This window comes from Python bivittatus, unplaced genomic scaffold (assembly GCF_059951505.1).
Source record: "Python bivittatus isolate LINGU-HERP-01145 unplaced genomic scaffold, Pbiv_v1 ctg000790_np1212, whole genome shotgun sequence".
Lineage (NCBI taxonomy): Eukaryota > Metazoa > Chordata > Lepidosauria > Squamata > Pythonidae > Python > Python bivittatus.
Window position 1 is genome coordinate 2,351,501 of NW_028277110.1, and position 23,156 is coordinate 2,374,656.

Here is a 23,156-nt window from a genome sequence, read left to right on the forward strand (position 1 = left end):
CTGAGCAGACCGACCCAGTTTCTTCATCAAGTGGTTTTGGGAACAGCAGGAAGACCTGGGGGGGGAGGTGTGTGGATCTCATGGGGTTGCAGGCTGCCACTCCCGGAATTCAGTGTTGAGCAAAAAGCTGCCTCCGTCTGTTCCATTTGAGATCTATTGGTACGTGCAGACTTTCTGTCCATGAACTGTATTTTCTGAGCAAAGTTGCCTCTGCTTTTTTTTCTCATGTGTCTTAGATAAGATGATATGCTCAAAGAATAATAAATATAGAGAGTGGTCTTCCATCCATCCATCCATCCATCCATCCATCCATCCATCCATCCATCCATCTTTGTTGTTGTTCAGTCGTTAAGTCGTGTCCGACTCTTTGTGACCCCATGAACCATATTGCGCCAGGCCTTCCTGTCCTTCACTGCCTCCCTGAGTTTGCTCAGTTTCATGCTCATTGCTTCAGTGATGCCATCTAACCATCTCATCCTCTGCCGTCCTCTTCTCCTTCTGCCTTCCATCTTTCCCAGCATCAGGGTCTTTTCCAAAGACTCCTCTCTTCGCATTAGGTGACCAAAGTATCTGAGCTTGAGCTTCATTATCAATCCTTCCAATGAGCAATCAGGGTTGATTTCCTTTAAGATTGACTGGTTTGACCTCCTAGCAGTCCAGGGGGCTCTTAAGAGCCTTCTCCAGCATCACAATTCAAAGGCATCAGTTCTTCGGCGCTCAGCCTTCTTTATGGTCCAGCTCTCACAGCCATACATTACTACTGGAAAAACCATAGCTTTGACTATGCGGATCTTTGTCGGCAAGGTGACGTCTCTGCTTTTTAATATGCTATCTAGGCTTGCCATAGCTTTCCTCCCAAGGAGCAAGCGTCTTTTAATTTCATGGCTGCAGTCTCCATCTGCGGTGATCTTGGAGCCCAAATAAATGAAGTCTCTTACTGCTTCCATTTCTACCCCTTCTATTTGCCAGGAATCCACCCTTCTATATATATGTAATTGTTTTGTTTTTAAATTGTGACATTCCTTCACCATTTTGCAGATGTACAAATTGGGGAGCTGGAAGGCATTAATGAACATTTTCCTTCTGTCTTCTCTAGGGAGAACGTGGCCCTCCAGGCAGTGCAGGTTACCCTGGTTTGCCCGGTCCCCCCGTAAGTAAAAGAAATATCTTCTTGCCACTCTTACTATAGGCCTGGTTCTTGTGGTTGAGGTGTTAGCCTGACTGTTTATTGTATTTTATGCTACGTTCTTATTAACTTTGTTGATTGCTCGGCAGCCAAATGGAGAAGAGTAGAATATTGATTTTGATTAGGGAGGGGTGGCAGTAGAATCCATCTATCAATAATGTCTCCATTGCTTTTTAACGGAGCTTCCAAAAATGGTTTATGATAGGTAACTTGTGACTCTCTAGATCAGTATTTCTCAACCATGGCCACTTGAAGATGTGTGGACTTCAACTCCCAGAATTCCCCAGCCAGCATGCTGGCTGGGGAAATTCTGGGAGTTAAAGTCCACACATCTTCAAGTGGCCAAGGTTGAGAAACACTGCTCTAGATATTGCTAATCATAGACTTCTGGGCTGTTAGCCACATCTGAGAATACTGGAAATTGTAATTCGACAACATCTAATGAGCCCACAGGTTTCCTGGCCCTGATATTTAGAATTTTAAAAAAAATTAAATCTGCGTTCTGTTTCTTCCTTGAGCTGGGAGGAATCTCTGTTGAAAATGATGAGACTCTTTCTAAGCTGACCTTTCCAAGATTTAGAACAAATCAACCCAAACATTAAAAGGCAGCAGAAATGATGAAGAGCCAGATAAAAAGACAATCTGGTTTTGAATTCAATCTAAGAAACCTGGGAGAATACAAAGATATTTACTTGGGGGCATAAGCCAACAGAGGAGGTGCTAGATTAATCTTTTTAGGGAAAGTTTTCTAAGAATTATTGGTGTCCTGCAGGAAGTGCTCTGCAGATGTCCATAAGATACAGGAAATTCTGTGCAGATATAGACTAAGGTCCCAAACTTTAAACTATAAATGTCAAAAAGAAGTAGCATATTCCACATTCTCAAAATGTTCATCTAGTTCTCAACCTCAGCTACTTGAAGATGTGTGGACTTCAACTCCCAGAATTCCCCAGCCATGCTGGCTGGGGAATTCTGGGAGTTGAAGTCCACACATCTTCAAGTTGCTGAGGTTGAGGAAGACTGATCTAAACCTTAATTGCCTATATTTGAGTTGATTCTTTAGCCCCTTCACTCTTTTCACTGAATTTAGAGGAGAGAACCTCAACTAGCCCAAATTGGCATCCTTTTCATGCTAATTAAATGTGGAAGGGAAGGGATGCTGAGAATCAGATCTGCTCAGTCCAAACTAGATTCCAGCTCTCAGCATTCCTAGCTTACTTTTAATTCTTTCTCTCTCCTTTTCTTGCAGGGTCCCCCTGGTTTTCCAGGAATGAAAGTAAGTTTGCTTTCCACAGTGCAGAATCAACGGTTTGATCATGTTGCCTCCTCTCATTATTGGTAACTTTGGGCAGTTGTCATTGATATTTCTATTTTTTTTTTTAAGAGGTGCTATCAGAGGTAAATAAATTTCTAAAATAAAAGAACTCCCAAGCCAGCATTGGCACTGATGCTAAAATAGATGCATTATGGGCCTGTCAGATTTCCCCAATACTGTGCTGAAGCATGATCTAAGATTTCCTGGAATTCCCCACTCCCACCCCATTTTTCCCCTGCAGGATTTTGTATTTCTGCTTTTCTTATTATAACCAATGAAAGGTCGTGCAATTTGGATTTTTTCCCCTTCTGTTGCAAGTTTCTCCAGCACTTTACAGCCTTCTTGGTGCCCCTAATCTGAAGAGAGAAAGGGGGGAAAAAAAACTCATGAGAGTTCTCTCATCTTGGGATTTCACCAAAATGTGAGAAGCCACAGAAGCTGCAGATTGCTTAAAGAAAGGGTTATACAATGAATGAATGACATTCACACAACGCTCTTTGGCCCCCTTGTAACTAAGCTAAATGCAGGAAATGGGCATCTCACTTAAAGTTTTCACCAAACATTTCTTGGCACTGGAACAAATCCAGTTCTCCCCACTCTCATCAAATGGAATGATAATGGTTGTTCATTAATAAGATGTGTAGCTAACAAATTTGCATCTTGCATCAGCCTCATTTATTTTCTGAACATTTATATTCATGAATTTTCTATTCTCTTGCTGGCATTTTCCAATTCCTTAGTATTGCCCCAGTCTAAAAGTATTATGTTATTGCCTAATGCCTTAATTCTGATTTGCCTGTTCAGACATTACACTGAACCCTAGCTAATGCAAGTGACGGTTTGCAAACCCAACTTTAAAACTAGGGTGTTTTCATTCTTCTCAGTTTTTCAGTTCAGGCATCCTGCCAAACTATAATCTAGCTTTGATGTGGTATTACATTGAACCTCAGAGGTTTCCTGAACAGGAGACAAAAGACCAACATAGTCATTTAAATGCTTGCATGGCTGTTAGTTGGATTAAAAAACCTTTTCTATGTACTTCTGAAAGTATATTTCATTTAAACATAATTGCATTCTGGTAATATTTTCATGTGGAATAAAGTCAGGTGTTTTTTTAAAAAAAACAATGTCTCTGATTCCTTCCCTCTCCCCAATCTCTCCACCTTTCCTTGGTGCCACAAATTTAACATAAGCGTAAATATGTACTTTATGGAGCAAAAGAATGTCCACGGGATGTTTGGTTGCAAGAATATTACGAATGTATTCCTGCAAGAAAATGCTTACATGAAGAACTTGTAGAATTTATTTTGAACAGTTCAGTTGGCACTTTGGTGTGTCCTCTTGTTGAATTTCATCATGAGCGTAGCTATCTTAATCCATATTTTTTTCTTACTTTTTAGGGTGAGCCAGGTGACATTATCACCTCTCCCCTCCCTGGACAGAAAGGTGACCCAGGATTTCCAGGTCCACCCGGAATACCAGTAAGTTGGCTAAAACATCAGTTCTTGATGTGCTTCAGTGGAATTTTTTTTTTAAAGGAAACTGGTGGTATGCAGAATATTTTAATGATAGTGAAATATTAACAGGTATGGGCTGCTTGGGTATGAAGTCAAAACTCAAAGGAATTCTCAGATCAAAGCTTTTTGATGCAGTTATGGCTTCTGACATAAAATAGTATAAAGGAGCTACAAGGAGACTCCCGCCATAGGCTGAAGAAAGACCAAGTTGTTGTTTTCAAGAAGAAACACACAAGTGGTAACTGAGTTTTGGCCAGGTTGAGTTTGGAGTTTCTGGGCCTGGCTGTTAGGTTCTGTGGCAAATGCTATGAATTTATGAGAAGAACAGAAGATTCTCTTAATTTATGGCCTTTGAATTAAAGGCTTCAGTTCAGAAACACTGACATGTGTGAAAGTGTTTCTCAGTGTAGTTAACTCTACTTGCCGTCCTCCTAACAACTGTCTTATTCCTCTTTCCTTCTCTCTTAATCCCTTATTTTTCCATTTATTTAACAGAATCATAGAATTCCATAACATGAAAGAAGCTGTTTAGGTCTCCAAATCCAACCCTCTATCCAATGTAGGAATCCAAATTAAAGCATCCTCAACAGATGACTGTCTAGTTTAAACACATTTAGCAGAGGGGACACCAAAACCTCCCTAGATCATTAGTACCACTGTTATGGTTAGAGAGGGTTGTTGTTGTTTTTTTAACCTAACGATCAACTAGCATGTGTCTTCTTGGAACATAATCCCATGCTCTGCACTTCCTCCATGAGAAAGACAAACACCTGACAAAACAAAGGCAAATAGAAGATGTGCAACCAAAGATGGATGGACCTTCAGTGGAAAAGAGGACCAAAGAGCTCTTTAAACTTTCTGATCTAAAGTAGCAGCAGTTGAAATGCAGAATAAAGTAATGGTGGTCATTCCTTAGGTGCTGGTTTCCGTAACCTTTTTTGGTAGCCTTCCAAGATTATAAAGAGGTTGATAACAAGACATTCTCAGATGCTAGATACTTGTGAGTTATCTTTGCCAATAAGGCAAAGACTTGCTTTATTGTAAACCAATTTCTGGATAGGCTGACATTCACCAAACAATTATACTCTATATGGTACTTTCTGGATTTTTCTGTGTGGTGCAGAGTTCACAGTTATTATGTATACATTTTGATATTTTCTATATTGAAGTACCAAATTAAAATTGCAAAAGAAAACACACCACTGAAATTTGGCAGCAAACATCTGATTCATCATTTTTTGGGTACCTATGGACATAAAACAATATTCTAAGTAGTTCTTTTGCTGGCATCTTCCCACATCAATGTCAATCCACTGTTCTGACCATCCCAAACTTGCCAGGCACTCCCAACCTCAGAAAGACAGCTTGCTCCTATCATAAAGTTTGAGTGGCATCTGTGTGTCCTTTTGAAGTCAATACAAATTGTACTGAGCAATGCAATTGAATTGTTGTGCAATTCAATATTAGAACAGCCATTTTAAAGCAAACAAAGTTAATCCATCTTCATCCAGCCTTGAAGATTTGTAAACCATGGTTTATGGAACAGAATTCCTGGAGACTTCCAAGCAGTTTCCAGACTAGAAGTCAAACAAGGCAAGTTTAAAGGTTGTTTCTGCTGTGAGCCTTAAATAAGATGACTGTTTCCTTCAAGAAAATAACTCCATTCCTCGTGAGCAGCGTTCTTGCCCTTAAAGGGATTCATTGAGAAGTTTAGAGATCTTCTGTATTACTATGCTGGAATTGGAGGTCCTTGGGCTAGCAACCCCTGGCACTTTCGACTCCTCTGGTACTGGAACTTCAGAGGCAATGAGGTCACCAAAAGCAGCTTCTGAAGGCCAGTCCTTGTTCCAACTTCAGATGTTCTTCTTGAGAGAATGGGAAATCAGAATCTAGAACCAAATGATATTTTACGATTTGCCTTCCAGTTCTCTAGATGGGATTTAATATGAACACTCTACTTTTCCTGACATTGACACATTTTATGATAATGTGTGCCTCCTAAAGTCAAATCTCATCCAACAATTTTTCCTATTCTTCTAGGGCTCTCCAGGTCCCCCTGGTATAGAAGGTCCAATTGGTCCTCCCGGACCCCCAGGTTTGACGGTACAGTTCCCTGATTATCTCTGTTTAATTAGTGGAATAAATAAATGGCACCGGATGAGACTAGAAATGGCTGGATTAGAGCTTTTTTGGAGTTTTCTGAACATTGGGGTAAAGGGGTTGAGAAAACGGTCATGCAAGGTCTCTGCCTTTTTCTCTTCTGCTGCTCAGCACCATAGGGCCACAGTTATATTGCAGTGATCACAGAAGCATAGAGTAGGCATGGGCTGTAGAAACTGTAGGATCTCTGCTCAGTGCAGGAATCCAAATCCAAGCAGCTCAACAAATGTTTGCCCAACTTCTGCTTGGATAGGTCCAGAGAAGGATTGCTCACCATCCTTCTGAGTAAATGTTACTCCTAACTGCTCTTAGCATTGCAAAGCTTTTGTAGCAAGCGAGATGGATCTGTCTTCCTGTAACCCAAAGTTGTCATTCATTGTTCTGCACTTTGGGATACATAAAGGACAAGATTTTACTTCTTTCTGCACCAGTAAGAACTTTTGAAAAGATTAAAAGGGAGCAATTTGTATCAAAGGTTCAATTCCCAGATTTTTCTGTATGTGTGGAAAATTGATAATGATGGATTGGCTCGCAAGATACCTGTATGCCAGCTTTCAAAAGCTGGGTGCCCTTCCAATCTCTTGGACTTTGAGGTCACAGTATCCTCAGCCAGTATCACCACTACAGGGAATGCTAGGAACTCTTTGCATGATAGTTGATATAGAAATAAATTAAATGCATCCAAAGGGAGTCAACTTGAGGAAGCTGGTTGTTTGAACTAGATGTCTCTCAGTCAGTGTTTCTGTATGCTTCAAACCTCTACCCAGGGTGAGGAATCTGTGACCTTCCGGTTGTTAGTGGACTCCATTCTTCATCAGAAACCATTGCCTCTTTGAAGGCTGATGAGAGGGCCTAATATTTGGAGGGCCAATAACATCTGGAAGCATCCGTGACCAAGTATTCTATATGTTCTAACAAGCATTCTTCTTTGGATTATGTAAAGTTTATTTTCAGAGGCTCAGTTTGAAAGCAATTCAGACAAATCTCCAAATCAAGTTGACTTTCTGATTTGAATTAACGGTTCAGATTAAATTGGAGGCTTCCAAATTGAGCTAATGACCTCAAAGGACTTTTGCGCGTGTGTTAAAATTCTTGTTTAAAAAATCGATTCAACCTGATCAAATCAACTTGGTTCAGTTCAGAGCATCAGATTGACTTGATTTTCCTAATCAAATTGGCTCCATGTTCCAACCTGCCTGGATGATTGGATCGGGATCAGGGCCAATTTTACTAGTCTCTCATCAGCAGCTGTACTGTGAGGTCCTACCAACCACAGATTTATTTTTCATCCTTACAGAAATAATTCTGGAAATTAATGAGTGTCTTTACATTGATAGGGTCCTCCTGGTCACCCAGGACTACCAGGTCCTAAGGTATGGTATATAATAACCTTTTGTATCTGATTTTTGTTCAGCTTTTGTATCTGATTAATTGATTTTGGTTCAGCTTTTTTTTAAAGATCATCACTATGAAAACTCTGCAAATATACTTCTATAAAAGAAATTAGTATAGATTTATAAGGGGCGCTGGGGCCAAGGTTTATCATTCCCACTATTATTTTATTTCATCTTCATTGTAGTCATTATTCTCCATTCTTTTTTCAGGGCAATATGGGCTTGAACTTCCAAGGGCCCAAAGGAGAAAAAGTGAGTGTGGAATATTGACCTGGCATCTTGAACTGGTTTCCAAGATTGCTGATTCCTATGGAATGACAAACGCAACTAATCTGTCTTGCTGTCTTTTGGGGGAGTTAGGGTGAACGGGGACTTCAAGGACCCCCAGGGCCACCAGGACAGATCGGCGAACAGAAGAGAATTAATGATGTAGAATTTCAGAAAGGAGATCAGGTGAGTGAAAGGAGATGGTTTCTAGTGGTATCTGACCAGCCACCATTCTCACTGGATTGCCCAGTTGCATTGATGGGTCAGACTGGACCATACTCCAGCTTTGACCATCATTTTCACAGCATCACCCATCGCAGATGCTGGTCCTACCTCATCAACCTCTTTGTGTTTACATTGGGTTCTATGAATTTTGCCTGGCATTTGTATAAATCACACAAAAGGGGCAAACCTCAGTGAGGAACAAGAACTAGATTGAGTGTTGGCTGGTGTGGGTCTTCCGGGCTGTGTGGCCGTGTTCTGGAAGTTTTGTTTCCTAACGTTTTGCTAGCATCTGTGACCGGCATCTTCAGAGAGCAGGAGCACAGACAGGAGCAGTTCTCTCTGCTCCTGCTCCATGAAGATGCCGGTCACAGATGCTGGCAAAACGTTAGGAAACAAAACTTCCAGAACACGGCCACACAGCCCGGAAGACCCACACCAGCCATTGCATTCCGGCCATGAAAGCCTTCGACAATACATAGATTGAGCGTTCTTATATTTGTCCTCATTTCAGTTTTACAGACTTTGTTTTTCAAAATTACCCTTTCCAACATTGTTTTCTGCATTCTTTTTCCGCAGAAAAGAGAGCCCCAAACTCAGTAGTTTAGTCTTTAAAATAGTGCAGTGTGCCCTTGTATCTACAAACACACACATAACACACAAATGCAAAGATTTGATGTCACTATCATAGGATCTTCTCAGATGTCATTTCTAATTCTGGATCCTCAAAAAAACACCCTTATCTTTCTGCTCTCGGACAGTTATTTATCTTTTTAATGGAAGTGCCACCTGTTTCTTTTGGTTAATTTTTCTTAAAATACAATGTTTAAAATGAAGTTAAAATCCTGAGACTGCCAAGTCTCACAAGATTTGTGGTGGAGACTTCAAAATCTCATGCCGATTTGCCATCACCTGAGATTTCAGGCAAATATCTCTATATCTATCTATCTATCTATCTATCTATCTATCTATCTCTCTCTCTCTCTCTCTCTCTCTCTCTCTCTCTCTCTCTCTCTCTATTATGGGGTCCTAAGGGGCCACATCTGCAGTGATGACCCCAGTTATTACACTGCCAATGTTTTCAGCTTAACCTGAAGACAGTGTGATCACATCATGGTTCAAACTGACTTGTCATACTGACTCAGTGCATCCAATGCAATTGGGCACTTTCAAATTGATATGGTGGTTTGATAGATTTTTCTGAATACATATTTGAATTTTGAATTAAATCAACTTGATTCAGTCATTTAAACCAATTATTTGAAGTGACAACTGGGATCAAACTGACTTGTCAAATCACATAGATAAATTGGACATTGTGCCCTCCCTAATAATTGATAGGATTCCCCATGAAATATGAGAATGCGTTTAGCAACAAAATCTGAAGTTAAAACTTGATCAGAACCTCAGGATGGATTTTTAATAATTTCCTTTCCCTTTGCTCTTGGCAGGGTGTTCCAGGTGACCAAGGCCCCCCAGGGCCTCCAGGGCCCCCAGGGCTTCCTGTGAGTACTTTCCTTTGCTTCATTTGTGGAGTTGCATCAGGATTCTCCAAAGGTTGGGTCCCTATTAACTGCTGGTTGTGTGCTTTTCTGGTTTCCAGGGCCCTCCTGGTGGCGTAAAAGGTGAAAAAGGTGAGCAAGGAGAACCAGGCAAAAGAGTAAGTAACTTCTTTGAACACAATATTTATCTTTCCAAACCATGTATAGCTTTGGGAGTTCAGGTTGGGCCACCAAATATGGGGTAAGACATTTTTCCTTTCTCCTATGATCTGTTAGAGTTGATATGGATGAAACCCTCCTGGATTAGGCAGCTGTTTTCCCTGAATGAGAAAGAAGCCATTGAAAAGGGCATGTATACAACACAGTCAATGCATGTTCACAAACAGACATCAACATTTAACTTTTCCAATCTGGATTAATTAATCCAGAGGATCTGGTTTTTGGAACAGACACTGAAAACTGCCTGCAAAAATAAAGATGTCATTTCTGCTTTCCAACCAGGGGGGACAAAGTGTTACCCTGCTCCCCTGGTTGCTCAGAAATTTGGACAAATAGATAAATACCTGTGTGTATTTGTCTTAACTCTGGAGTCCTCAACTGGCAATTATGTAAGCAGAAGTGACAAAGCAGGGTGATCCATCTTCTGATGGCTCTGGGAGCTCCATTTACCATTTTTGGGAGAAGCAAAAGCTACGTTAGATGGCATAAGAATGCAAAATGAATGGGACCAGAATAATGTTCCCCTCCAGGTTTTTCAGGAAGAAATTGACTTTTTCTTTTAACTTTGTTAAACCTACTGTAGGATTTGAACAATGGCTGTTGTGTTTTCTGCCTCAGAATAGTGGAGCTGAGGGCACTCTGTCCCATACTCTACCTGGTCCTTTTTTTCCAGTGTTTTGACCTTCCCTATGAAGGTTGTGTATATTGTGACTCTCCCCTTCTCTCCAACCACTCCGCCTGCCCCATATTTGAACTTTCAGTGGAAGGGCAGAAAGCCCTAAATACATAAACACCATTGGCTTGTCAATGACTTCAGGGGTCAGGGATTGGTAACACAACAATCAGTGACACCGTCACACCTATAAAATAGCAGATTTGTTAACTTCATAAGATTTCAGCCTTTTAATTTAATCCATCTGAGTGCCTGAAATTACAACCTCCCCCTTATCTAAGGAAAAGCAAGACTGTTGAGCAAAGAGCTTAAGAGAAAGTTCCAATCCTTGGGTCATCGTCATATTATAGAAAGAAAATAGTCTTTTTATGTGAGACCTTGCAACTGATGCAGATTTCTGTGAGAGGCTGTGTGACCCCATTTTATTTTGAAATTTCTTGAATGACTAATAACTTTGTTTTCCCCAAAGCTTGGAGTCCATTCCTGCTTTTGACTTGATACTTATACATCACTTTAAAATCATAAATGATCATTTGAAGAGGCACCGTATTAGAAAGAAAGAGGACCAAACAGCCCTCTTGCTTTCTTCTGAGGCTAAAGTAACTCTAAGAGCCAAGTTAGTTGGAATCAGATCTCATTAACCGTTCATGGAAAAGTAGGTAATAGGATCTCTAAACTAAGATAGAGCCATGGTTTTGAAGAAGATACCCATAAATGTTTGGGACAAGGGATCGACATCAGGAACATTAGCCTTGTCCCATGACTCCACATTAGTATTCTCATCCCCTAGTTGCTTTTTTGGGTTCTGTTTTTTAGGATACAATAACTGCTTGTGCTTTGTCCTCGTTCACTCTTAAATTGGCCTCCTGAAAGCTGGTGTCCTCCAGATATCTAGGGCTTTCAACCTTCAGAATTCACAGTCCTCATGTGATTGCAAGATTGGCAAAGGCTGTTCCAAGTTACACATTCATAAGCTTCATGTAGAGAGGAAGGAAGATGACCTTGAGGGAGATATGCAAGATCATATCTGAAGTCCACAACAAACAGATAGTGTAAGTGGCTCAGAGAGACACCTCCCTAGGGAGGCATAGCACAATCAGACTTGCAAGAGTGATGTCAACCCACTTGGTAGACCAGACCAAGAAATCTACTCCCCAATTCTATAATAACAGAATCTTACAAGCCTGATTGTGCTGTTCCTCCTCCCCCCCAAACTTTAATGAATTAGGGAGGCCTTGTCTGCACCACTTACAAACATTATCTGTTTGTTGTAGACTTGAATATTTTTCACCCCTTGTCACCCTAGTAACAGATCTTGTATATATCCACCAAGGTCATCTTCCTTATTTTCTATACTTCAGATGCCACATTAGTTCAGAACTCTGCATTCTCGATTCTCTGATAGAGTATTAACGTGCTGATCTATGGACTTCTAGATTCTATTTTCATTTCTGGTAGCCAGATCACCAGAATAGAAACTGGCAGGTGTGAAATGAAAGCTTACCAGATGATTCTTGAATCTTATGAATTGATTCCGATGTTTTTTTTTCACTGAAATGAAAAATTCACTAATTGACAACAGTCATGGTTTAATTCACTGAATTTCTCTCCCCCTCTTTATTTGAATTGTGACTATTGTACAAGTGAACCTCTGTTTTCCTATTGGATGCACATTTTTAATGAATTATAAGAAGGAGAAAATCCATTGCTGGTGAACTTTGTCACTATTCCAAAATTTTCTTTAAATTTAACAGAACCATCTAGGAATACAAAGAAGGGGCTGGAATGCTCTGACGTTGGAGTGCTCCGAATTGCTAGCCAGCTGCAGGGTAGAAATAAGAAAAAACAGTGTTTCCCACCCTTTGGGAGGAACAAAATCCATTCCACTGCATGCCAGGGGAGGGAATAGCTTCATGCTAGCATTTCCCATCCTTTTTTCAGCCTTGAAACTTGCTTTAACGGTTCTTGCTAACTCATGTGGACCAACTGCCTTGTTATATTGACCTAAACTCCCAGTCTTCAACCCTTGACTGCCAGGTCAGATGCCAGGTGAATCTTTCAGCTTTGTAATTCTTTAACACTGTTCTCTGTATTTCTGTTTCAAAGGGGAAGCCAGGAAAAGATGGGGAACCTGGATTGCCAGGTTTGAGTGTAAGTCTCTTGCATTTTTCCTTCATTTGGAAATGTCCTGATTTAACGCCCTTTCAGTATTTTGAGGATTGAGAGGTTTTGTTTTCAAATCCCCCTTCCTCAGGGTTTTCCCGGTGAACCTGGTACGTCTGGCTTGCCAGGAAGAGATGGAGAAAAAGTAAGTATTGCGATTCGGAATCTTTCTAGGAATATGTAAAGCCTTCCTGCGATTGGCTTTCTCGGGAATACAATTTTTAATATATCTGTTTTGTTGGCAGGGTCAAAAAGGAGAAGCTGGTTTGCCTGGACCACCTGGACGTGTAAGTCTTTGTCCTGTCTCTTGTACCTCCTTCTTTAAATTGCATTTCAGGCAGATTCTTCCCATTTTGATTATAATTTCTGTAGTTAACTTCTTTCAAAACTTTTTCATTTGCCATTATTAAATACTGCAATATTAAATACTTTTTTAAAAAAATGGCAATGCAACACATTCGCTCATGCCTTTTTCCTAATCGAGAATGGTATAGTATTTGCTTGCTTACTCATATTTTAAGGCTGTTGCGATGTTCATAAAGATGACCAGCTTAAAATGTTTAATATATTAAAAAGAATGTAGATTTTCATAAAAAATCAACAAAAGAGCCTTACTGGCTCATTTCCCCCATCTTTACAAACTGTAACATAGACACACACAGAAGGGATTAGAAACTTCTTATGAAACAAATCAAGAAAAGCGTATTGATTATTTCATCTTAAAGATTTCTCTAAATTGTTTTGTTTATCGAAAAAAAGGTGTATGGAAAACCTGAGACTTTCAAAAGATCAAGACAGGTCAAAACGTTTTGAAAAACAGAACTGGACAAACATCCCCTAATATGCATTACTTTCAACATTACTAAAAATATTATAAATCTCTGGATTTTTCAGATTTAACCTATTTTTTCCTCCCTTCTAACAATACGTTTCTAACTTATTATATTCTGCTAGAAGTTTTTAGAAATATTTTTTACGGCCATAGGAGCTCTCAGAATGATATATATTTAGTAAAATGGAGGCAAAACAAAATTTAAAAGAAACAAATACAAAACTAAAATCTATTAGAAACAGTAAATCCCCAGCAAAATATTACTATTTTAATATATGTTAAAAATGTGGTAAAAAGGATGCCCATTTCATCTCCCTCTGTACCGTTATTACAGAAAAGTGTTGCTTTCTTTTGGGTAATCTTTTATTCTTTGCTATAAATTGCCTATACTTGACAATCACCCCAGTGCCTTATTGTTTCACGTTCATGTTCTTTTGAAGCATTTTGGTAAATTAAAAGGAGCAAAAATTGATCTAGGAAAAGAAATCAGTGTTCCAAATAAATATGTAATAGTCACGTGTATCAGCAGTAGCTAAGTACAGAAGTGTGTCTCGAAAAGAAATATTGAATATATGTGAATGACATACATGGAGATGCCAAAATCAATCAATCAATCAATCAATCAATCAATCTGGGAACTCATTCTTTCTGTAACTATGAATGGAATTCACCTAATGGAATTGTGTCTTTAGATGTTATATTAGCTACTGACCAGTAGGAGGCACTACACAATTGATTTTCTCCTTATTTGAACTCTACTGGTCAGTAACTAATATAACAACTAAAGCTATGTAAGCTTTATAACTAAAGCTATATAATCCTATAATAATAAAATAATAATAAAGGGGAGGTGATCTTGAAGCCTTTAGCATGAGGTCCAGACCAAAAGAATCACAAAACTCTCTAGTGTGAGAGCGTCTAGGAGAAAGGAAGTCATACCTGGATAACTTCTATGGAACTGCATCTGCCAGTTTGCCTGTGTTCCAGTCCATCATATGCCCTGGTTGAATCCTACTCATATTTGCTTGAACATAAGAACTCTCTGCAAGATTATGCTGCTTTTTTGAGAGTTTCGATTGTTGGTGTAATGATACGTTCAGAGCATGAGTTTCAGCTGGAACAAATTCTCTATGGTTTATAAAGAGGCCATTAATAAAGGGTAAAAAAGCTGGAAAAGTTTCCACCTTAACAAGCAGAGAGATCAGTTGGGTTCTAATAGGAAAGCAAACCAGCTGCTGTGATGGTTGCAACTTATTTAATTCCCCTTTAATAAATATTGTTAAAGAAAACTCTGAGAAAATGTTGCTTTCATAAGTTGGTTGCCCAGAGCCTGACAACAGGGAGACTAATGTTCGACTTGAATTCAAGCTTTGAAAATCTTTTCAGACATTTGCATTTAATGTATCAAATTTGGGGGCTGGCGAAGTGGGGAAAAGCTCCATTTGGGGCAACAAGGAGGCAGCCTTCCTTACATGCAAGTAAATTCCTGCATGCTACAACTGATAGAATATTAAGAAGACTATAGATGAACATTGATTACTCTTTCCCATAGGCTAGCTGAAGTGCTGAGGATCAACCAGCTTGGTTTCATAACTCGTGGCTATGTTTTTGGAGTTGGGATAATGAAATAATGAAGTTCTTGGGGGCAAGATTCCAATGTAGTTTGGTAGAATCCCCATTTCTTTAACGTTCTGTATTTATATAACGTTCTTCCTTGCTCCTGGGGATATATCAGGTGATTCCAAGGCCAGGCCCTGGTACAACTGTCGGACCAAAAGGGAGCAAAGGTTTAGCAGGATATCCCGGAGAGAAAGGAGATCGTGGTTATCCTGGCCCCCAGGGCCCTCCTGGTTTTCCAGGCCCCCCAGGTAAGATAGTTCATCTTTTCCCTGTGTAGAGCTTCAGGACAGTAGCACATCTGACACGATCTTTCTCCCCAAAACTAACCCCCCCCCTTTATAATGCAGCAGAGATGAATGACTTCAATCCCTCTTGCTCTGATTCCATGGATATTTGGTTTTTCCCATGTCCTTAGCTGATGCCATTTGCGTTTTAAAAATGGTGCAGCCATAAAGTTTGCTCTTCTTGTCCCCCTCCTTCTCAGCCATCCTTCTTCCCGGAACTCTGGGCTGAGCAGAGAGACAAATTTAGCACTTCATGAGCGCAGCACCAAACTGGAACACCAAAACAAAGATGACCCAGATGGCCTAAGGTGTAACTTCAGAGATTTTTTAAAAAGCAGCCTCTAAGGCTCTTGTCTTAATTGGAGCAGCAATACTAGGAGAAAGAGAGTGTGTTTCTCTCAAGCTATTTTCCTGATCTAACTGTCCCACAGTTGCCACTTAGTACTAGCGGGGCGGGGGGGGGGGAGAATTAAGCATTAGTGGAATTTTGGGAGGTGGTGGGGAGGATTTAGCTCAAGAAAGATTGTTGGGAGAAGAAGCTAGATTTTCTACCAAAATCAGCAAGGCTGTTCTGAATCTTGCCTTTTTTTAATAATTGGAAAAGCTCATATATATCTATATATCTGTGGAGTCCTTGGGGTTCTCTGAGCTTGGCTGCTTAGCACTGAAGATGTTACCTAGCTGGGTAATGAAATGTCTGCAAGAAAACAACCAAGCTCAGAGAACCCCAAGGACTCCACAATTCAACCCTGAGCTACATATATTCTCTTCTATTGGTATTATATATATCTTCATGAGCCCTGAGTTGGTATCCTACAAGATAATTAATATGCCCTGCATGTGGGTTGTGGTCACATAGCTAGGAGTAGACACTGTGATGAAATCTAGTACAGACCCTCAGCCCAGGAGGACAGCCTGTAGGACCAGCATCAGGATCTGGGTTGGAAAAGCATGCCTTTCTTGTGATACATGATGTGGCATTCTCTTTTGCCTCTCCTTTCTACAGCTACTTTATGATCAGGGATTAGCCAGTTGACAGAATTAGCATCATGCTTTGGCAATGCGAGCTCCTCACCTTTTGCATGTGATGTTGCTTACATGTACAAAAGGAGCTGAGCTTGTATTGCAACAGCATTACACTTGTTTTGTCACTTTGTCAACTGGGCCAAACCCTATGGACACCTCTGACATTAAATTAAAATTCAACAGGCCATTAAGTCTTAGGGCAATATATGAACCCTAAGAGGAGTTCCCCTAACCCTCTCATAATTCTCAGAGACAATACTATGCGAATTATGAGATTTATGTAACGACATATAATTTATTATATGCACCAGATATATCCAAATTAAGTACATTTTATTAAGTTGAAACCTAACATTACTTCTGTCATGAATCCACCACCTACTTCTAATGTAGACTCCAGCTCTGTTTCTGGAGTCTCATCTCAAAGTCTCAAGTCCAAAAGTAGCCATGAGCTAAGAGGTTGTGCACTGTGGTTCTCCTCAAGGATTTACACCCCCCTTTCTCCTCCTCCTCCTCCTCCTCCTCCTCCTCCTCCTCCTCCCTGTAGGAATTCCAAGCATAGGTCCTTCTGGTGCCCCTGGGCTACCTGGTGAAAGAGGACAGAAAGGGGATCAGGGCTTTCCTGGGATCTCTCTACAAGGGAAGCCAGGAATTGATGGACGACCAGGATCCCCTGGACCACCAGGGCCACCAGGGCCACCAGGATCAACTGTTCCACCTGGTGAGTAACATTTCTGATCACATATCAACTGCTGATTTATATTTGTCTCTCAGTTTCCCCAACCTGCTGTCCTCCAGGTGTTAGGACTCCATTTCCCAAGATGTGTGAGAGGGGAGTATCTGAAAGACAACAGGCTGTAGAAGGCTGAAATAGCCTTCTCCTTGAACCAAAGGCTGAAGTGGCCTTCTTGAACCTCCTTTAACCATAAATGCAACCTGGTAGGGCTGGCAAGAAAAAGAGGCAAATGTTGAAAGATGATAATTACCAGGGTCTATTGAAAATGCTCAATGAGGTATTTTGAACTATATTAGCTAAAATTCAGGGACTCTGTTATGACCTGATTTGAATCCAGGAGTGATCCAGGATCTCCCTCACTGTGACCCTAAAACTCCAGTATATTGGCTGTGCATCTGAGGAAGATGTTAATTACCAGCGTGTATTGAAAATGGTCAACAAGTGATTTCAGTCTATATTGGCTAAAATTCAGGGACACTGTTATGACCTGAATTTCAGCAATGCAGGATCCTGATTGTTGGCTGGGCACCTGAGAATTTTAAGAGTTGTAGTCCAAGCCCAGTAGGAAAGCTCCAACAGTTTCCTTTTATTCTTTATTTTTGTTTCTTACTGGTTTTTTAAAAAATATTTTTGCTTGGGAGTTGCCTGGAGTTGGGCATCATACAAATTTAAGAAATAAATAAATAAAGTCTTTGTCCCTGTGTTCAAAGTGGATACAAAGGATACAAGTCTTGAAGCTCTTCTTAAGATTGAGGAGTTTCTCCCAACTCTCCCGGCATTCATTTTCTGTAAAGTTGACTCGTGTCTTGACCTGCATTTGTTTCTTTCTTTCAGTTGATTGGCTTTGTGAACGAGGACCTCCTGGCTCTCAAGGGCCTCCAGGAGAGCAAGGATTTTCAGGGGAAAGAGGCCAGAAAGGTATAAAGCTACAATATTGTTCATTCTTTGATTAGGCTGAGATCCGTAGAATTGGTTTGGAGTCGAGTTTGTTATTGCTGCTATTGTTTGCTACTGAATGAGCTGCTATTAAACAAACCTTCAATCTGTAATGCTCACAAGCTCACAAGCAAAATTGAGGAGGAGGGTATTGTTGTTTGACAAAAAATAAGTGTATCCTTGAGGTCATGAAAGTAGAGAGGTCTCTGATTATGCTGTAAACCACTAGTTACAAATAATTGTAAATTAATATAACTACAGCAGTGTTCCTCAAGCTTGGCAAGTTGAAGTCCATCCATCTTAAAGTTAGCAAGGCTGAGAAACACTGATCTAGACACAATAAAAGGAGAGCCATGTTAGTCTATGGTGGCAAGAAATCTGGAGTAGCACCTTTCATGCCTTTTAATAAAATGCGTTAGTTGGAAAAGGTGCAACCAGACTCCTGATTTATAAACGTGATAAAGGGCTTTCTGAAGTTGCATCTGGGACTAACATGCCAATTGGGCAGTAGTTATTTTTTTGACTTGGGACAGGCTGACACAGCTTCGTACTTGAAAAGCATTCAAGTGCCTTTAGAAACATGTATTTTGAAAGAGCGTGCACTGAAAGGCCTGTATTTTGAGAAAGGAATTTGTCAAATATATATTTGAGTATGTATTGATGTGTGCAAATTGGAGGGAATACGTTTTTTACATATGCATGCTCCTTTGAAATTAGATGGGCTCTTCAATGAGAACTTTTGAGCAAGTTTCCGTAGATGGATATGGCAGTGGGGCAGAAGTTAGACTGATTCAGCCTTCCTAACTTTTAAGTTTCATCACACTGTTGGGATTGTGCTCCATGGATGTAGAAGAGCTTTCCCCAGCTTGGTGCCTTCCAGATGTTTGCAAATAGCTCTTCCCTTTACTAAGCAGAAATATGATTCCCCAGGCTTTTAAGCAAGAGCGTCAAATTTTGCAGGAAGCTGCCGTCTGAATTATTTTCACTGGCATGTTTGTATAACTGCATTTCTTGCGCGCAACTCGTTGTGCTGTGTGTCTTGTGATTCAAGGCGACAAAGGAGAGACGTGTTTTAACTGCATCGGAAGTGGCATTCCGGGCCCTCCAGGAGAAAAAGGCTTCCCTGGGCTCCCTGGCAATCCCGGTACGCGTTAGTTGTTTGTATCTCTTTCTGCTTCTTTTTAGTGCCCATTAAGACTGTTCGGTTCCACAACCATGAAGCGTTGCATTATTGCACATGAGCACCGTTTCCTCATTTGTAGCCTTCTTTGCTCACTGCAGAAATTGCAATCACTCCATGAAATGTGTTAATGGAGGGTAAAAGTATGGGAAAAACAAACATTAGTCTAGCCTTCCCCAAAGGTGAGTCCTTTCCAGAGGTGCAGTTTCAACTCCCAGAATTTTCAGCGGTGGCCATGCTGGTTGGGAGTGTGGGGCTGGCTCCATATCACTGGAGGAAGATGTCCATGTTGGGAAAGGCTTGGACTATCAGTTTGGTATTCTGAAGAGGAAAGCATTGTGGGAGAATACAGCTCAGCTTTTCCCTTGGGCTGGCCCTCAGTTCAGCTTCCTCTGTTTGCATTAAATTGGAATGCTGGATTGGAGGAAAAAGGAATGCCAAGTAGCTATCAATGGGATCCACATGTTAGGCATGCACGTGTTCTCAGGGGGGATCTTGTAAGAACCTTTTGGGATGTGTTAAGCCAGCATTTTTCAAACTTGGGAACTTTAAGATGTGTGGACTTTAATTCATGCTGGCTGGGCAATTCTGGGAGTTAAATCACAGATCTTAAAGTTCCCAAGTTTGAAAAAACACGGCGTTAGGTAAATAGTTACAAGTGATTTTGGAGCAGTCTGCTGCTGAGTTTTGGCAATGCTTTTGGAGAGCAGGCTGCAAAAACCAGGTGTGGCCAGCTGTGGACTTAGGTTGCCCCTCCTTGCCCTATGGGCTGGTGCTGACTAAACCGTGGGGATAATGTCTTCTCTGTGGTGCCATTAATATCTTCTTTCCATTTGGATCCAGGGCCTCCCGGTCTTGTTGGGCCAAAAGGTGACAAAGGCGTTTCTGGCATAATTGGACTTACTGGGCCTCAAGTAAGCATCGGGGCTGTTCTTTGCAGGAGCCTGGGGTTGGAGGGAGAGCGAAGGACAGAATGCCTGCAATCCTAAGGACTGAAATAGTTCTTGTTTTGTCTCTAGGGTCTTCCTGGACCTTCAGGCTCTCCCGGACGTCCTGGTGCAAAAGGTGATCCAGGTGATATGCTTGGTTTCCCTGGAATGAAAGGTGAAAAAGGAAGTCCAGGTTTCCCAGGTCAACCAGGGCTGCCAGGGTTAGATGGTTCTCCTGGGAAAGACGGATTCCCGGGTCTTCCTGGACCCAAGGGGGAGCCAGTAAGTCGGTGAAAATGGCGTAATATTTGTAAATCTATGATGATAAGCCTCAATCAGGAATTTCCAAGGCTAACTTCCTGGGAATAATTGGGTGCTGGTGGAGGATGTTTTTTAGGAACTGAATTGAAACTTGGTGCTACGTTATGTGTGGACGCTTCCCAGAATGCCTTCCAAACTCCCCGCCCCACTTGTTTCTTTCTTTTTAGACTCTTTTAATTAAAAAAGAAGAAGAAATTAAATGGAAAGTTGGTGTGTCCTAAAGCAAGAAGGCACTCCTCTGTGTTGTCAATATTTCAAAAATACCTTTGGCCTATGCAAGGGTTCTCTAGCGCTCCTGAAAAACAAAAAATGTCAGACTGCCCAGAGTCATTGGGAGTCGAGCGGTATACAGTCTTCATAAATAAAATAAAATCCATCAATTTTTACAACCCTCTTTTTGTTTGGGAATAAGGTCATCTGTAAGAAAAAAAACGGCACATACCTATAAAAGTTTATGGTGGAGAGCAATCTTCTTTTTCAGAAGTAGGTGCCAGACGCTGACTGTGTCCACCACATTGGGACAGAAACCTGACCAAGCTCTCCACGTTGCAAATGGTCTTGAGAGGTCCTAACGAATAATTAATGACTTATTTCTGTGAAACGCTAGCATCAGATTAAGGAGTAGAATTAGAAAGAGAAGTCCAAATGCTGAAGTGGAGGCTAGATTTTGTTTATTCGCCTGTAAATGGTTGACAGATTCGACTTGCAGAGGCGAAATGGGAACAGTGAAGTTGTTTCTTCTTCTTGTTTTCCCTTTATCGAACACTTGAACGAAAAATATATCGACAAATACAAGAGGAAACATGAAAAAAGAGTAAAAGAATATAATACGGATAAATAAACGGGGGTTTTAAAATGTCGTGGAGGCTATAGAAATTCTAAAATATCAAGTCAAGTTATTTTTTTTTCTTTGAGTCAGTCTAGACTCCTGGTGGCTACATGAACAAGTCCCTGCAGTTTTCTTGGCAAGATTTTCAGAAGTGGTTTGCTCTTGCCTTCTTCTTCCTGGAGATGAAGGAGAATGACTGGCCCAAGGTTACCCAGCTGGGTTTGTGCCTAAGGCAGGACTAGATCTCACGGTCTTCTGATGTCTAGCCTAATGCCTTAACCATGACACCAAACTGGCTCTTCAGATTACTTTAGGGTGTGGAAAATCACCATCTATCCATGCACCCCACCAAAATGACATAGCCTGAGATAGCTTCTCACGCTAACCAATACTTGGGCCGGCCCTGCAACTCTTTAGATTGTCTTGTTCTGCCCACAAATCAGAATGAAACTGTTTTGGCAGCTGTGAGATAGTCCTGTTACAATGTGCCCTTGCCAGATGGAGGAACGATGAGTTGGTTAGTTTGAATCTTCCTCTGCTTATGGATTCTGCTGATTTATGGCTGGTTCAGTGAATGGATTGGCTGCTTCCCATTCCAAAGGTCCTCGGTTCGATCTTTGGGACCTCAAAGTAGATCTGGCAAAGCTCCTGGCTGAAATCTTAGACAGCAGTTGATTATATTACAGAATTGGACTACATGATCCTGGTCATTGTTGCATTGTCAATCAACTTGCTCAGAAGAGTTTTGGTCATGTTTCATGATCTTTTGGAATGAAATGCCTTTAAGCAAGTTTTAACAGATCTCCTGTAGGGTGCAAAGTATTCTGAGCATGAAACATCCCATTTCATGTTCAAACCAGGTTATTCCAAAACCATTCTGGAAGTGATTCATCCCTGAGACAGCTCTGACTAAATACGTGTTTCAAGAATGAGAATAAGGCCATTTCAAGCTGGAAACTTTTCCTGAATGGTGAAGGCAACCTGTTTCAAATTCAGAGTGCCTGCTTTGACCTTGAAACATAATGTTTCAAAGCCAAGACATTTTGATTTCAGTGGGTCAGCAGCCATACTGGCTTTCATCACCTGGGTTCACACATTGCCTAGTAAATGACATTATCAGCTGGTTGGTTGCTTTGGGTCACTAAGGTATATGAACCTAGAATGGACCAGGTCACTTTTGGTGAAACCAGCCTATGGCTTTTTATGATGGATTAATCTAGGCAGTCTTCCTTTTTTAATTGCCCTAGGGTAGCATTGCTTTCAAAGGAGATCGGGGGCTTCCTGGGGATCCAGGTCTTCCTGGACTTGCTGGAGAGCGAGGACCTCCAGGGCCTCCTGGATTTGGACCACAAGGACCTTCAGGAGAGAAGGGGCTTCAAGGTGTTCCTGGACGTCCAGGTTCCCCAGGAGCTCCAGGTAGGTATCTTCCTCATGGTTACCTATTACAAACTCCCTGCTCAATTTGATGAACAATCATTTGCTTGTGAATTGTATTTCAACAGAAAAAAGGATTTTGGAGCCCCACATTCCCTCCTAACAGTAGGGCCAACTCTGTGTTTAACTCATCATTAGAAAAATGTTCATATATAGAAAATGATGGTTTTGCACTTTTTTAGTGACAAGGTGGCCAAGGTTTATGTGTGAATGGCTTGTTTTTTACTGTACCATCAATTTTCTACCCCTCCATTCAGTCCCAGAGGAAGATCTCCAGAGGAATTTCCTCTTATGGGGCATTTTCATTAGCAGTGTTCCTGGATGGTTACATCATTAGAGGGAATGCAAATCCATCATACAAACACAAAACGTTGGACGACCAATTTAGAACAGAAATATGGGAGGATGGCC

At 40.9% G+C, this 23,156-nt stretch overlaps 1 protein-coding gene across 3 annotated transcripts in view; it reads left to right on the top strand.

Annotated features, from left to right (window-relative positions):
- The window catches only part of COL4A5 (collagen type IV alpha 5 chain), a 124,562-nt gene that overhangs the window by 50,773 nt on the left and 50,633 nt on the right, over positions 1-23,156 (top strand). For all 3 annotated transcript variants that reach the window (XM_088129243.1, XM_088129245.1, XM_088129244.1), the window contains exons 7-25: positions 1,097-1,150; positions 2,436-2,462; positions 3,902-3,982; positions 6,059-6,121; positions 7,516-7,551; positions 7,783-7,824; positions 7,933-8,025; positions 9,513-9,566; positions 9,665-9,721; positions 12,562-12,606; positions 12,710-12,763; positions 12,864-12,905; positions 15,186-15,318; positions 16,928-17,101; positions 17,951-18,034; positions 19,104-19,196; positions 20,076-20,146; positions 20,252-20,443; positions 22,559-22,727. In XM_088129243.1, the coding sequence (XP_087985369.1) occupies positions 1,097-1,150; positions 2,436-2,462; positions 3,902-3,982; positions 6,059-6,121; positions 7,516-7,551; positions 7,783-7,824; positions 7,933-8,025; positions 9,513-9,566; positions 9,665-9,721; positions 12,562-12,606; positions 12,710-12,763; positions 12,864-12,905; positions 15,186-15,318; positions 16,928-17,101; positions 17,951-18,034; positions 19,104-19,196; positions 20,076-20,146; positions 20,252-20,443; positions 22,559-22,727 (1,564 nt within the window). The remainder of the gene's footprint in view (positions 1-1,096; positions 1,151-2,435; positions 2,463-3,901; positions 3,983-6,058; positions 6,122-7,515; positions 7,552-7,782; positions 7,825-7,932; positions 8,026-9,512; positions 9,567-9,664; positions 9,722-12,561; positions 12,607-12,709; positions 12,764-12,863; positions 12,906-15,185; positions 15,319-16,927; positions 17,102-17,950; positions 18,035-19,103; positions 19,197-20,075; positions 20,147-20,251; positions 20,444-22,558; positions 22,728-23,156) is intronic.